At 33.0% G+C, this 13,669-nt stretch overlaps 1 protein-coding gene across 3 annotated transcripts in view; it reads left to right on the top strand.

Moving 5' to 3' along the window:
* Positions 1-13,669, top strand: part of LOC126811150 (uncharacterized) — a 92,597-nt gene that overhangs the window by 58,618 nt on the left and 20,310 nt on the right. For 2 of the 3 annotated variants that reach the window (XM_050536641.2, XM_050536644.2), the window contains exons 2-10: positions 5,592-5,702; positions 6,354-6,446; positions 7,724-7,818; positions 7,935-8,037; positions 8,198-8,262; positions 9,666-9,863; positions 11,516-11,573; positions 12,095-12,128; positions 12,920-13,092. In XM_050536641.2, coding sequence (XP_050392598.2) covers positions 5,592-5,702; positions 6,354-6,446; positions 7,724-7,818; positions 7,935-8,037; positions 8,198-8,262; positions 9,666-9,863; positions 11,516-11,573; positions 12,095-12,128; positions 12,920-13,092 — 930 coding nt within the window. The remainder of the gene's footprint in view (positions 1-5,591; positions 5,703-6,353; positions 6,447-7,723; positions 7,819-7,934; positions 8,038-8,197; positions 8,263-9,665; positions 9,864-11,515; positions 11,574-12,094; positions 12,129-12,919; positions 13,093-13,669) is intronic. The other variant, XM_050536643.2, reaches the window with a different exon arrangement.

The raw sequence follows: 13,669 nt of genomic DNA, 5'->3' as shown, positions 1-13,669 counted from the left end.
CAGCATGAGTCTTCTTTTGTTTATCTTTTTTTATAAAGCAGCTGTAGTTAGTATAACCCTAATTTGTTGCCAGGTATTCTGGTTTTCAGACTATGATGTAGAAAGAAAGAAATCATTGCCAGAACAACTAAGTTTCAACGGAAGCTTATTGTATAGGCCTACCACTAATTTGCATTGTCCTTTCGTGTTCACTATTACTTTATATTGTATATTTCTTTTCAGAATTTTTGTTTGAATTCCCCAAACTTAATATTAATGTTGTACATTTAGGGCATTCCACAGATTAGAGTTTTATAAATTTGATTTTAGGTCTTGGTGTAAGAGATAAAATATGAACTTAAAATTGATATATATATATATAGGCCTTTATTTGTATGAACCAGTGATTGTTATATACTTATCCCTTCTCGATGAAAGTGGAAGGTAAATTGTAGATCAATATCCTCATTTGTATTAGTTAAAGTAAAGAGATAAAACCCTATATAACACATATGTCAATAATCTGTTCGATTCACTTGTCAAATTCTGTTTGATGTTACCATGTGTACCTATACAAAAACTACAGATAATAATCCAGACATTCAGCAGGGATTCGCTGTCTTGGCACAGAAATGATATTTTGCCAATAAGTATGGAGAAACATTTGTCGCATACCTTTGCACTCTTGAAATAATAAAAGCCGACCTCTTTGCAAAGGATAATTTTTGTTTAACATGGGCAAAGAATTTGACATGGGATTTTTTTTTTTTTCGGGGCTGTTTATGTTTTCTAAGAGGTGTCTCTTCAATAAGAGACTTTGCATCACATGATTAAATAATATCTAACAATTAACGAACAATTTCTTTAATGGGACAAAACTGTCTTTCTTTATATTTTATCTTCATTTCTTTATTAGCAACATTTTGGTTAGTTCCTAGGATTTTTTCTAATGTGATTTTTTTTATTTTTAAAAGTGTAAAAAAACAAACTGCTGTCTGGATCTGATTGCTAAATTTATGAATATTAGTTTTGGATATTAAATTAGATTAGTAAAAGAATGCAATAACAAATACAAGCCAAAATTTGATGTCATTGATGATGGATTAATGTGAACTGTACATCCTATGCCTACTGTTTTCTTTTCTATGTAATACGGATGGGAATGTTTTCAAACGTATTAATTGTATTATTACACCATTATAAACTTAAGCGAGGGACATATAATGGTTTCCACTTGTGTATTTCAAAGTAAATATACATGATATTAAACTATTGATTGAATTCATACTGAACTAAATGCTGGGAGAGTTTTTGTTTTGATTTCAGTCAGATTGGTGGAATTTTGAAATGCTCTCGCAAAATCAGTTGAAACAATGAGTCTGTTAAGTTTTGCTTATCACTTCACAAACACCATGATGCCAACCTTTTGATTCTGCATGAATCCTTAAGTCTCCCAATCCTTATGTTTCCTATATAAATTGTCAGTTTGCTGTTCCAATATTTTAAAGATATTGGATGTACAAATGGTTGTGCCAAATTCTGTTCAACTGATACATTGTAATAACATTGAAGATATGTTCCTGCAAGCATAATTGAATAATCTGTTTTGTTTTCTAAATCTATTTTGTATCTGATAGTATATTTGTTATAACCACAAGAAAACTACTTTAAACTGGTTTGTAGATTGTCCAAAAAAAAACCCCTTAATTATCTCATGCAAAAGATATAATGTTTCTGGTGAAAACCATATTTTTGTACTCGCACATTGAAATGTGCTTATGTTCATGTGTTAAAGATGCCTATTTATTTTCAATGATTTCCGAGTTATGGCCCTAGCTGCTAAAGCTATCATCTGATTGATATTAAATTTATAAACAGTGTTTATGTTCTCGAGACAAAGAATTCTGTTGATTTTCAATGTTTCCAATAATTACTGTCAGAGTTATATGGCCCTTAATTAATTTGAAAAGTCTTATTTATAATTGTGAAAGCTCTAGACTCTAGAGGTTAAAGTTATCACAGGAAGTAGAATAGTCCTTTAGGATCTGCGTTGGTATTTGGTCCAAAACACATGATTTAGAAGCATATGGATATATGGGTATTCAGATTTCGGATTCACTAATATTTTCAAAAACTGTTGCCTGGTTAGATGGTAAGGCAACTGCGTGCAACATCTTGATTGATGGAAGATGATAATCCTTTGCAAATTTTAGCCATCTTTGACATGAAGTAGGAGAATATATCGATGAGTACCCTTCAGGCAAGATATTAACACCATATTTTTGGTTAGTTTTTAGTGTCTTGTAAATTCTCATATTAACTAAAAAAGGATAAATATGGGATAACCTTTGTAGACTGCTAAGCTGCTGTGGGCGTATTATGTTTTGTTGTCTGGTAACCTATCTTTCTCAGAAATTTGGATATATTTTCAAATCAAAGATTGAGTATTTTGGATCATGACCGTTAAGGAAGATGTCAATTGAGAGATAAGAAGTGGTTAAACAAAAGTTTGCAGCTGAAGTGAATTTCAAATACAATTTAAGGCTTTCAGTCCTATTCATGTTTTGAAAACAATTTTTTAGAAAGGCAACTTATCATGGATACAATGTCAGAAGATGAAATGTATCTTTTTGTCTGTATTGCGACCATAACATTTCCTACACGTCAAGTAAAGGGTAAAGATTGATTATTTACATTTTGTTCTTTTTCTACTGGCTGTAACAATGTGTCATGTCCATATTGGCCGGCTCTTTGTGATTGACTTTCAGATGGGAGAAGGCACTTAAGTAAATTCAATTATATGTTCAAGACTGGCAAACCAAGTTCAAAGCATTTTTGAGAGAATGTGTTAAATATTTGGAGGGTGTGTAGATTATATGGTTTGTTAGTGATTAGTCTCTTGTGGTTGTTGATACATGATGGTTAGGTGAATTATATGACCAAGTACTTTTAAATACCTGACAATCCCAAAACTTCTTGTAACAAATCCAAACTTTAAGAAAGAAATATTTAACACTCCAATTTGGCACTCAGGTGGCATGTACAGATTCATGACAAGAACATTTTTTAAAAATGAGATGAAGATAACATTCATTGATTGTATATTTTACCTTTTATACTTAAAATAATAATACTACGAATTGTAGCACTATTCCCTTAAAACGTAAGATGGTACATGTGCGTACGGTAAAATATTTCAGTAATAAAAAAGAGAAAAGAAATAAAACACCGAGCTCCTGCAAAGATATCAGGTCCAAATTGATTATTGGGAACACTCTTGAATAAACTCAAAAAGTTCAACTTCAAACTTTTATCCTGGATATAAATGGTTGGCCTGATGATTGTTCCAGCTAAATTAAAAGGTTTAAATTATCCATATCTTCAATATTTATTTGGTTATTTAAACATGCATTATGCAAGAGCAAAATCTGCTTATTACAAGTCTTTTTTTAGGCCTGAAATGTTATCTAAATTATCAATTAGACATTAATTAACTTATCCAGACCATAATAAACTCTCGATGTCAAGGCTAGCCTTCGATGTAGGCTGGATTAGATTCCTATATGCCGCTAACGGCCAAAGATAATTAAATCAGAAAAAGTGGATAATCAAGACTATGCTGTTTATATTAATGATTTTAGTAATGATAACCGAGACTATGCAAAAATTTCACCGGCTTCTTTCTCGGCTCATAGTGGATCAATTTGACTGAAACTTTCAGCAAATTACCTTTACACTATCTAGTTTTTAACTATTATAGCGAGAACTGCCATCTCTTTATCTTATCTCCCATAATGTATCTTAAACAGTACTATGTTATCATTTACTATACATTTGTGAATCTTTATCAGTCCACTCACATTTATTTTTTTTTTTACAACAACCTTTATGGACTGTACATAGAGATGTCTATACCTGCTGTGTGCACATATTTCATTGCCTGGTAATCTATCTTTATTAAATATTCTGATTTGTGAACACCATTTATTTTCTTGTTCACCATGTACAATGGTTTCACCATGTACAATGGTTTATTGGCTTCTATTTGTACAATGTTGATGTTTCATTGATTTATAGAATGCACATAGAAGCAATTTAAGTTATTTTCTTTGTTTAAACTGTGACATTTATTGTGGGAAAAGACACAGTATTATTTAAAAACTGGTTTACATATTTTTGGGTAATGCATTCGTAATTTCTTTGGTCGTTTACGGAAGGAATGGGTTAAGACAAGTAAACTGACATTTTTAAAACAATTTCAAGCTATGTCAACTGTATTTTTATTGGTGAATAAACATGCAAGATTGTGTAGATTGTGTATGTAAATGAGGTTGTTTTATTTCTAAGATCATGTGGTAAAAACTCATTTTTCAAAAAATCTGGGGTAGCTTCTGCTGGATTGTCTTTCTTATTGAAAGAAAACTATTACTAATCCCATCAAAAACATTCTGTGAAATATCTAAAACGTAAAGGCATAACAATGCCATCAAGTAGTATTTACTGAGAGCTGCAATGTACAATAGAAAGTGTCCATACTGAAAGTTTTTATACTCCCACATTTTCACGTATATTGTCGTCGCCCATGTCCGTCCGTACGTCCGCCCGTCCACAATTGTTTGTGGACATTCTACAGGTGACAATTCTTATCCGATTTTGACGTAACTTGAAATATAGGTTTATCTCTAAAAGATCTCGGTTGCTTTCGATATTGGCATGTATCGGAGCGAAACTTCATGGATTATGGCCCCTGATTGTACGAAAAATCACGTTTTTAGCTTGTGGACCCTATAGAGGTCACAATTTTTATCCGATTTTGTTGAAACTTGAAATGTAAGTTTATAACCCCAAAATCCCGGTTCCTTTCGATATTCGCGCATATCGGATCGTAACTTCTTGAATTATGGGCCCTGATTGTACGAAAAATCGCGTTTTTAGCTTGTGGACCCTATAGAGGCTATAATTTTTATCCGATTTCAAAAAACGTTTGAATATATCACCGTTACACCCTATGGATGGTTGAGTTCAAATTTCGTGAAAATCGGACCAAAACTGACAGACAAAATGGCCGCCCCTCGTACTCAAATAGCATAAAAACATGGTATATCAAGGTTGCGGACCCTCTAGAGGTGACATTTTTCTTCTGATTTTGATGAGACTTGAAATGTAAGTTTATAACCCAAAGATCTTGGTTCCTTTCGATATTTGCGCATATCGGATGGTAACTTCCTGAATTATGGCCCCAGATTGTACGAAAAATCGCTTTTTGTTTAGCTTGTTCTCAATCCATCTCTTGCAAAATGTGGGCGTGTCCTGCCTGGCAGCTGCTGGTTGATATTATGACTAATGATTTGGAAAAGGCTGAAGTAGATTACTAAGTTGTTGGAATACTCACAGTTGGTATCATGAAATAAGCATTCATCCAAAACATTACAAGTGGACACATGTAATCTCAGTGTATTACATGTCTATGATGTAGTTAGTTGATGTTTCCTAATGGTTTCGAAATAAACAGAAGAATTGAAATGTCGTATTACCTTTAAATTCCTTTATACTACTATTGACATGTAAAATATATCTACTGTCATTATATTTTCTATATGATTTTATTTCAGGTTAAGAGAATAACAGAATATGACAGATATCTTCAGAGTATATTGGATGACACTGATCCAACACATCCAGATTACAAAGATTTAAATGCTGCCTTAGAAAGGGTCAAGTTGGTAAGTTTTGTTTTTATACCTTTATTCAAATTAACAATTCTGTGGGTCTTATGCAAAATGTCAAGTTTTATGGCTGTAATGAAGAGAAAAGAATTATTTAGTTTAATCTTCATTTTCATATCTGTGTATAACTCCAACATAATATGTGGAATTATAAACTATTTATTTCTGACTCCATTAATGGGCAAGGGCAGTATGAGGTCACCAAAGGCTCAAACAGTAATGTTCAAATAGAAATATGAATAAATTGAGTCTCATTTGTATAAAATTTCAAAAGTTTTCTATTGGTTTCATTTAAAAACAGATCATGAATATGATGAAGAACACCTTGTCATTTTTTCTAAAAGGCTATATTTAAGATCTAGTAGAACCCTTTTAATTTAGGTCAAAATAAAGTATTGAATTGGGTTGATCTTATGCATAATTTCAATTAGTCATTGGGCATGCTCAATGAGATTAAACTGCAGGAAGCTGCATGAACTGGGTCTATTTACCAATATTAGTTTTCTGTTTAAACCGGCTACCATAATTACTTGGCCACATTGTAAAACAAATTTGTGTAATGTCTTGAATTAGTTTTCTGTTTAAACTGGCTACCGTAATTACTTGGCCATATTGCAAAACAAATTTGTGTAATGTCTTGAATTATAGTTGAAACGAATAGAAGATAATGATACTGATATAACTGATGATACAGAAGCTTCAGAATTTTCTACTGTTCCTGATATATCAGATAAAATATTGGTAAGACAATTGATCTTTGTCTATGTGCACACTTTTGCCAACGAAGTTGCATGGTCTGGATGCCGGTCAGGAAGAAATTTTCTTCAGCCACCCTAAAAAAAGTCCTTTACAGCTGACATGACATGATCATTACTAGGAAAATGAAGACCAGCTAGTTCCTTTTGATTTTTGTCCATTTTTTCATGGGTCTGTCCATCCGTCATACTTTTGGGAATACAATAAGTATCCTTCTAATTGAGCTAGAATGTTCAAACTTGGTGTAGGTTTTTATTAGGCGAATGCCTTGATGGAGTTCGAAGCTGAGCATGCTTAGGTTGATACTTTGGGACACAATAACTTTGGTTCTAATTAAGTGAGATTAATAAAACTTGGTGTATAGTTTCATTACATCAATACCTTGACTAATTTCGATAATGAGCATTTTCGCTTTAGGATAAACCGAGCAATTAGCAATTTGATTGGTCGAGAGCTCGATAACTTTGATTGTAATTGAGTGAGATAGGTGAAACCTTGTGTATGGTTTCATTACATCAATACTTTCACTATCGGTAAGTTCAATGATGAGCATTTTCTGCTTAGGCTAAGTAAAGACTTCAATCTGATTGGTCGAGACTTTGCAACGCAATAACTCTTCTTCTAATTGAGGTAGAGGTTCAAACTTGTTGGAAACAGGTGGAAATCTGGCAGGGCCAAATCGGGCCAAAATAATCAGAATCTGTTTCAAAATGGCGCAAATTGTCATTGGACGTCAGGAATCTGAAACGTTTCTGATCCACATGGCCCCATCTTGCAGTAACTTTTGTCATTCCTAACTCATTGGCAATAATGTGCTCACCCTATCGAGTGGTTTTGTCCATTTCTGGTGATTTCAATGGGTAGGTTCACAAGATGGTCTGGTGGGAAGACAATAATAACACAACAATTGCAGTTCTTATGTCTATGATTCATTCAATCATTGTACTTGTTGGTGTCAAAAGTTTGTTTCAACCCACTTGAGTTTCCTTTTCAGGCTTACAACTTTTAAGCCAGTCCTCATACCTACCATTTTGTAAAAGGATGCTTTTACCACAAAATGCACAATTCTTATGAAATTTTGCATGATTCTGCAGGACGAATATGTGTCATCGATTATTTTGGGATTGAGCAGGAGACATCACCCTCACTGTTAACTTTTAAATTTGTGACCGAATAGCTCCAAATATTTTGTTACCTTACCACAATTAGATCAGTGTAAATTATATTGAATAGTTATTTTGATCATCATTTTAATCTTACAGAAGACCAACAGTCTTACTAATAACCGACAAGAAAGTAGTGCCATCTTATTTAAACATCTAACTGTGGGAAGTAAATTCAGAACTGGAAGTAACTGGTAAGTTTGGTTTTTATAAACAATTATGATTTAGATAACTAGGCTTATATTGATGAGTCTTTATTAAGCCATGGATGATTAAACTTGTTATTTACAGATATTTAAATGCTTTTCAGGCCTCAGACTATGGGATGGGGACCAGATACAGGAACGGCTGGTCTTACCAGTACACAACAAGATCGTCTTTATATAATGGAAGGCCCTGTGCAATTAACAGCTGTATGTTTTTCATTACTTTCAATTTGATTTAAAATTTTAAAAACATTAAAATGGCAATATTTTTCACCTTTTTAATTCCATTGTAGTGTTATGAATCAGAGAAGTAGTTGTATCCATATATACCTTGTGTTGTGGTAGTAAAACCAATAATCTTTTGCAGGGCCCAAATACACAGGAGCGATACTTGTTTTTACTAAGCGATTTCCTGTTGGTTGCAAAGGAGAAGTAAGTACATTGCAATTTGTAATTGTCCTGTCGTTACACCCGTTTGTTGTCTATCACACTTTTTGGGACACAATAACTCTGTTTGCTTCTAATTGAGCTAGAATTTTCATCTTGGTGTAGGTGATTATTAGTTGAATGCTTTAACTGAGTTTGATGATGAGCCTTTTCTGCTTAGACTAAGCAGAGATACGAAATTTGATTGGTCGATTCTTCGATTCTTTTGGACATGATAACTTTGTTTCTAATTAAGTTAAAGTGATAAAACATGATGTATAGTTTCATTACGTCACTATCTTGACTAAGTTCAATAATGAGCATTTTCAGATCGGATTAAGCAGATTGATAAGCAATTTCATTTGATTGGTCGAGACTTTGGAGCTCGACAACTTTGATTCTAACTGCTTGTGGATGCTCTACAGACTGAAGTTAATATCCGATTGACTTAAAATTTATACATAGTGTTTATGGTCATGAGACGAAGTAGTCTATTGATTTTCATAGATTTCTGATAATTACTGCCAGAGTATTGGCCCTTGATCAGCTTGAAATATCTTGTGGACGCTCTAGAGTCTGAAGTTAATATCCAATTGACTTTAAATTTATCCACAGTGTTTAAGATCATGAGACAAAGTATCCTATCGATTTTCAGCGATTTCCGATAGTTACTGCTAAAGTTATGGTAAAGCGAGACTAAGTTCAAAATAAGGGCATAACCTACTTTTTACTTAAAAGTTCCCGGATGTTATGGCCGACACTCGTAAGTTACGAGTCATAACCATTTTTCAGTCTATTATTTATGGATGACCGTTTATTTAGGGACTATAAATGTGCGAAACTGATTTAAGGCTTGAAATATATATATATATAAATATTGTGGTGTAATTTTCGAGATATTTGGACACTCTAGCATTGGAATACAGAGAATGAACCTTATTGACTTTCAGCAATCTAGTACTCTGTTCCAGAGAGATGTTATGTGTATAGAAATTTTGTTAGAAGAATAGAAATCTGATTTCTTGAAGGCAATCTTTATCAAATTTGATCAACATTCAAATTTTTCTTTGGGATCAGCTCTCTAAGGCTATCTTTTTTTTTTCTAGAAATCGCTACATTGCTATCTCTCTATGAATTTTAGAGGCGCTCCCATGTGATGTTATAGTGTCATTTGTATCTCTTTTATAGTTCAAACGCTTGTCATGAAGGAGTTAATGCGGAATTGGTTATAAAAGAATAAATTTGCAACAACTTTTGTGGAATGCTCAGTTGACTCACCTGCTGTTAGTGTATGTTTTTGTTGTCCGGCAACCTATCTTAAAAATATGTACATCTCAAATGCGTAGTTTTAAGAAATGAATTTCTTTATTAATCGAATCATGATTAATGTGTTGTATTTATTGTTACAGATCAAGCTCTACATACAAATTAAAATATAAGATCAAGATTAGTGAACTTTGGTTGGCTGCCTCTGTAAAAACTGCATCAGACAACACGATTCAAGCTGATAAGTCTATTGTAATTGGTTGGACTGCTCTATCAAACAACATGGTGGTAACCTTTGCCGATACTGAGACACAACAGTTGTGGCTTAGTAAGCTAACCGAGTGAGTACCTATTACATAGATATTGAAATACACTAAAGCAGCAGAAGTCTTAAGTTTAACATCCCCTTGACCCTAACTGGTAACCAGGGTCCATATTCAAAGGTTTTCTTAAAGTTAAGTAAAAATACTTAATTTTTCCACTTAACAAAGTGTCTTACCTTAAATCGGTATTCAAAGGCTGTATTTTACATATACTTGGCTGTGTAAAAACTTAACTGGACACTTAAAATATGGAATACCGACACTAGCCAAAAAGCATGAATTTTTAACTTATGGAATAACCCCCACTGCCAAAAATCACGAATTACTCACGTCGCATGCAAGTTTTGTCCCAAGAGCACCACTATACTCTATTTAAATCTTAGTTGTCATAACTAGGTTAATATTTGTTGAAATATTATATTGTAACGCACGAAAATAGTATGACTATAATTTATGATAAATTATGATAGTACGCATTCATTCTCGGAACAGCTGTTTTCGTATATAGCAGTTATCGAATAGTGGTCGTATAATGATGGATATTGTAAACTTTATTATTTTAACAATGTATAACGAATCGAAAACAACATATTAGTAATACACAGGGCTATTGGCTTTAAAGTTAAACTGAACCAATAATTCGGTGTTGTTTATCAATCTATCATTTGAGAAATTTATTGAAATTGTGTCAGAATCCCAAATTCCTGGCCATAACAGTACGTGGTACATTGTGTGTACAATTAAAACGCAATAGGTAACACAATTAATTAATTGTAAACCATTGGTGGCACACTTCGGTTAGCAGTCATCATCATATATTTATAAATTTATACAAACCAAGACAAGAACATGTAGCAATCAAAACTACAATGGAATGTCATAGCAATGTTAATAATTTAACACATCAAACTTTATTATATCACAGTCGTGGAAAACATGATTGATTAAGCAATCCGAACATAGATGATCGGGGAAAAAAAGCGTAACCATTTCGGTGGTAGTAACCTACAAAATCAAGGCTGATGATGAAAAAAAAAAAGTTTGATGCCATCAACATTGTCTTTGTTTAAATCTCAATTCCCTAACTTTAAAAATCGACATTATAAGATACGGGCCTGCTACTACATTGTGTACTCCGGTTAAAAGCAGTCACTATAATCTCACTTAACTTTAAGGTACCTCCCATAGGTCACTTAATGTTAAGTGGATGTTTCTCACTTAAACTGGCCTTTGAATACCACTAAAAGATCAAACACTTATAAGTTGAGGCAGCATAAGTTAAGGCAGCTTAGGGCAGCTTAAGGGCAGCTTAACTTTAAGGGAAAATTCAATACTAAACACTGCCTTTGAATACCACTTACCCTTAACTTACAGGAAGTTACGTATATTTAAATGAAATCTAGTAGTTAAGTGACTATCTTAGACTTAAGATATCTTTTGAATACGGACCCAGGTCATTTTGGGGCTAACTATGATATATCTTTATTAAAGAAGACTAGGTTAAGCAGGTGAATCACCTACTCCCTGTCATGTACACATACAGGATTAAAGCCATGACTTGCATAAATAAGAGAACTTATCATCTACCAAATACACACATTAGCCAACCCTCCAAATGAAATAAATACCAGATCAACCCAATTCGACTTCTTTTATTTTTTAACTTTCAGGCGATGCAATGCAGAAAAAGCCAGACAACAACTACAAACATTAACAAGACCAGTTCAAGTATGTTCTTTATATGACAATTAAGTATCATATTGTTGATGTCGGGCTACTGTTAATAATTATTACACTAAGGTCCCACAGAGCTATCTTGCCACCTGTGGTAGTCAGGTGATATTGGTGCTTTTAGAATATTATATTTGAACTAAAGTCAGAATTTGAAATTAATTTCATCCAAATTAAATGTCATAATATAATATAAACTTGTGTAGTTTATCCTTAATGTACATTTTTAGCCAGTGGTGCTAGCACACTAAAGGGTATAATAGAACTCGCATTCTCTTGGGGACAGTTCGTTTGCTACTAGAATCAGCCAGTCACATCTGCATCCATACTTTTTTACTATGAGATTTTTGTCATTGTGCAATTTTGTACAAGTCCATAATCTCTGACGGACCATCAAGCTGAAAATATTAAATCTGTTGCATAGTTCATTGAACCAACCATGGTCATACTTCTAGAGGTTAAAGTGAATATCAAAGTTATATGAATTTTTCAAATTAAAAGATTATTTTATGATACAGGAATCTGATGATTCAGAAGATGAAACTTATTATGGTAAGCTGAATAATTTCTTATCACTGCTTTATTCCTTGCAGATTATGGGCATTTACATGGTTCAAATTGTAGAAAATATATTCTAATGATGATCACCAAATTATTCATTTATTGATTTATTAATGGAGATTGACTAGTTATGATTGATCAGTTATCATTGTTTTTGTTGTGCATTTTCAGCACATATTATTATGTCAAGGCTTAAACAATCATGTACTACATGTAGGGCATGTTTAATTACTGATAAGTCCAAAACTTTGGCTTATTCCCTTTCTGATGCATCATATGAAAATAATGAAAAACTCTGAACTCCCAAGATGACAAATACCAAAAGTCTGACGCAAAACATCTTGAATATAAATATAAGATTTCAGAAACCAGACTATTAAACACATCCTAATGTCACAATTTACATTATATTCTATATGTGTTTACAAACACTGCAGTAGAGAAGAAAAATCCTTATTTCTGGCTAATTGTTTTATATTTCTTTGTACTGCTTTTCTAGGTTATACCAATGCACAACTTACTACTCATATTCTGACTAATAAAATCGAGACAGAAATAATTATGTTTGGAAAAAGCGCTTTATATTGTTGTCCCTCAAACTATAAATTTCTTCTCAACCTTCTTCTGGACATGCACAGAAATCAAAGTACTGATAATTTTGTTCACAGGAAAGCTAAACCATAGATAACTTTTTCCATATTCCACTCAAACTTTCAAATCGAAAATGAGTAGACAGTGTCATTCAGATTCACTTTAAAATTATTTGGCAACGTACATTTCAGATGATGCAGCCAATAAGCGAAAGAAGAGGTCCCCTTTGCGAAGCATATTCACACGACGATCTAGAGAAGAGACCAACGTCAATGAATCTCGAAGAACAAAGAGTGGTAATTTGTTTGGGAAACCATTAGAAAGTGTGTGTACTACCGATAATGAACCACCCAAACATATTCTCGTAAGTTGAATTATATATTACTGCTTTTAAGTTTGGTATAGCTTGTAGATATTTAAACTATTTAGTCAGTTCTGATTATCAAATGCATTGAATAAAATGTATAAATATTATATTGGATGTAGATGAATCAGGCAACAAGCAGGTAGAGCTGGGCAATATCCCTGGAGCAGATATTGCAATATTTTCAGAAAATATTGTGATGTAATCACTATATCGCGATATTTTTTAAAATGTCAATAATTTCAGTTTATCACCTTTTACATGTAAATAAACATGCACGTGACTTAAAGAGGGTCATGTGAATAGTTTTAAAACGTCATCGTAGACTCGATTGTCTGCCTAGCGAAATTTAGTGAATATTGCCACTGGTTGATGGAATCTAGAGTAGTGAACTATGACTCCAATTATTTAATTGCAACCTTTCACCTTGGTATTATTATATCGACTGAAAGAGAATCGGTTTTAGGTGAGTTATTTGCCATTGAATTAGAAATTGGATTCAGACCACATGGTCCTAACAGACTTTAGACATTACACTTAGTCATAGCTTAGGCCTAATGTTATTTTTTAAATGTTT

The sequence above is a fragment of the Patella vulgata genome, chromosome 2, assembly GCF_932274485.2.
Source record: "Patella vulgata chromosome 2, xgPatVulg1.2, whole genome shotgun sequence".
Lineage (NCBI taxonomy): Eukaryota > Metazoa > Mollusca > Gastropoda > Patellidae > Patella > Patella vulgata.
This window is presented reverse-complemented; position numbering and strand designations above follow the sequence as displayed.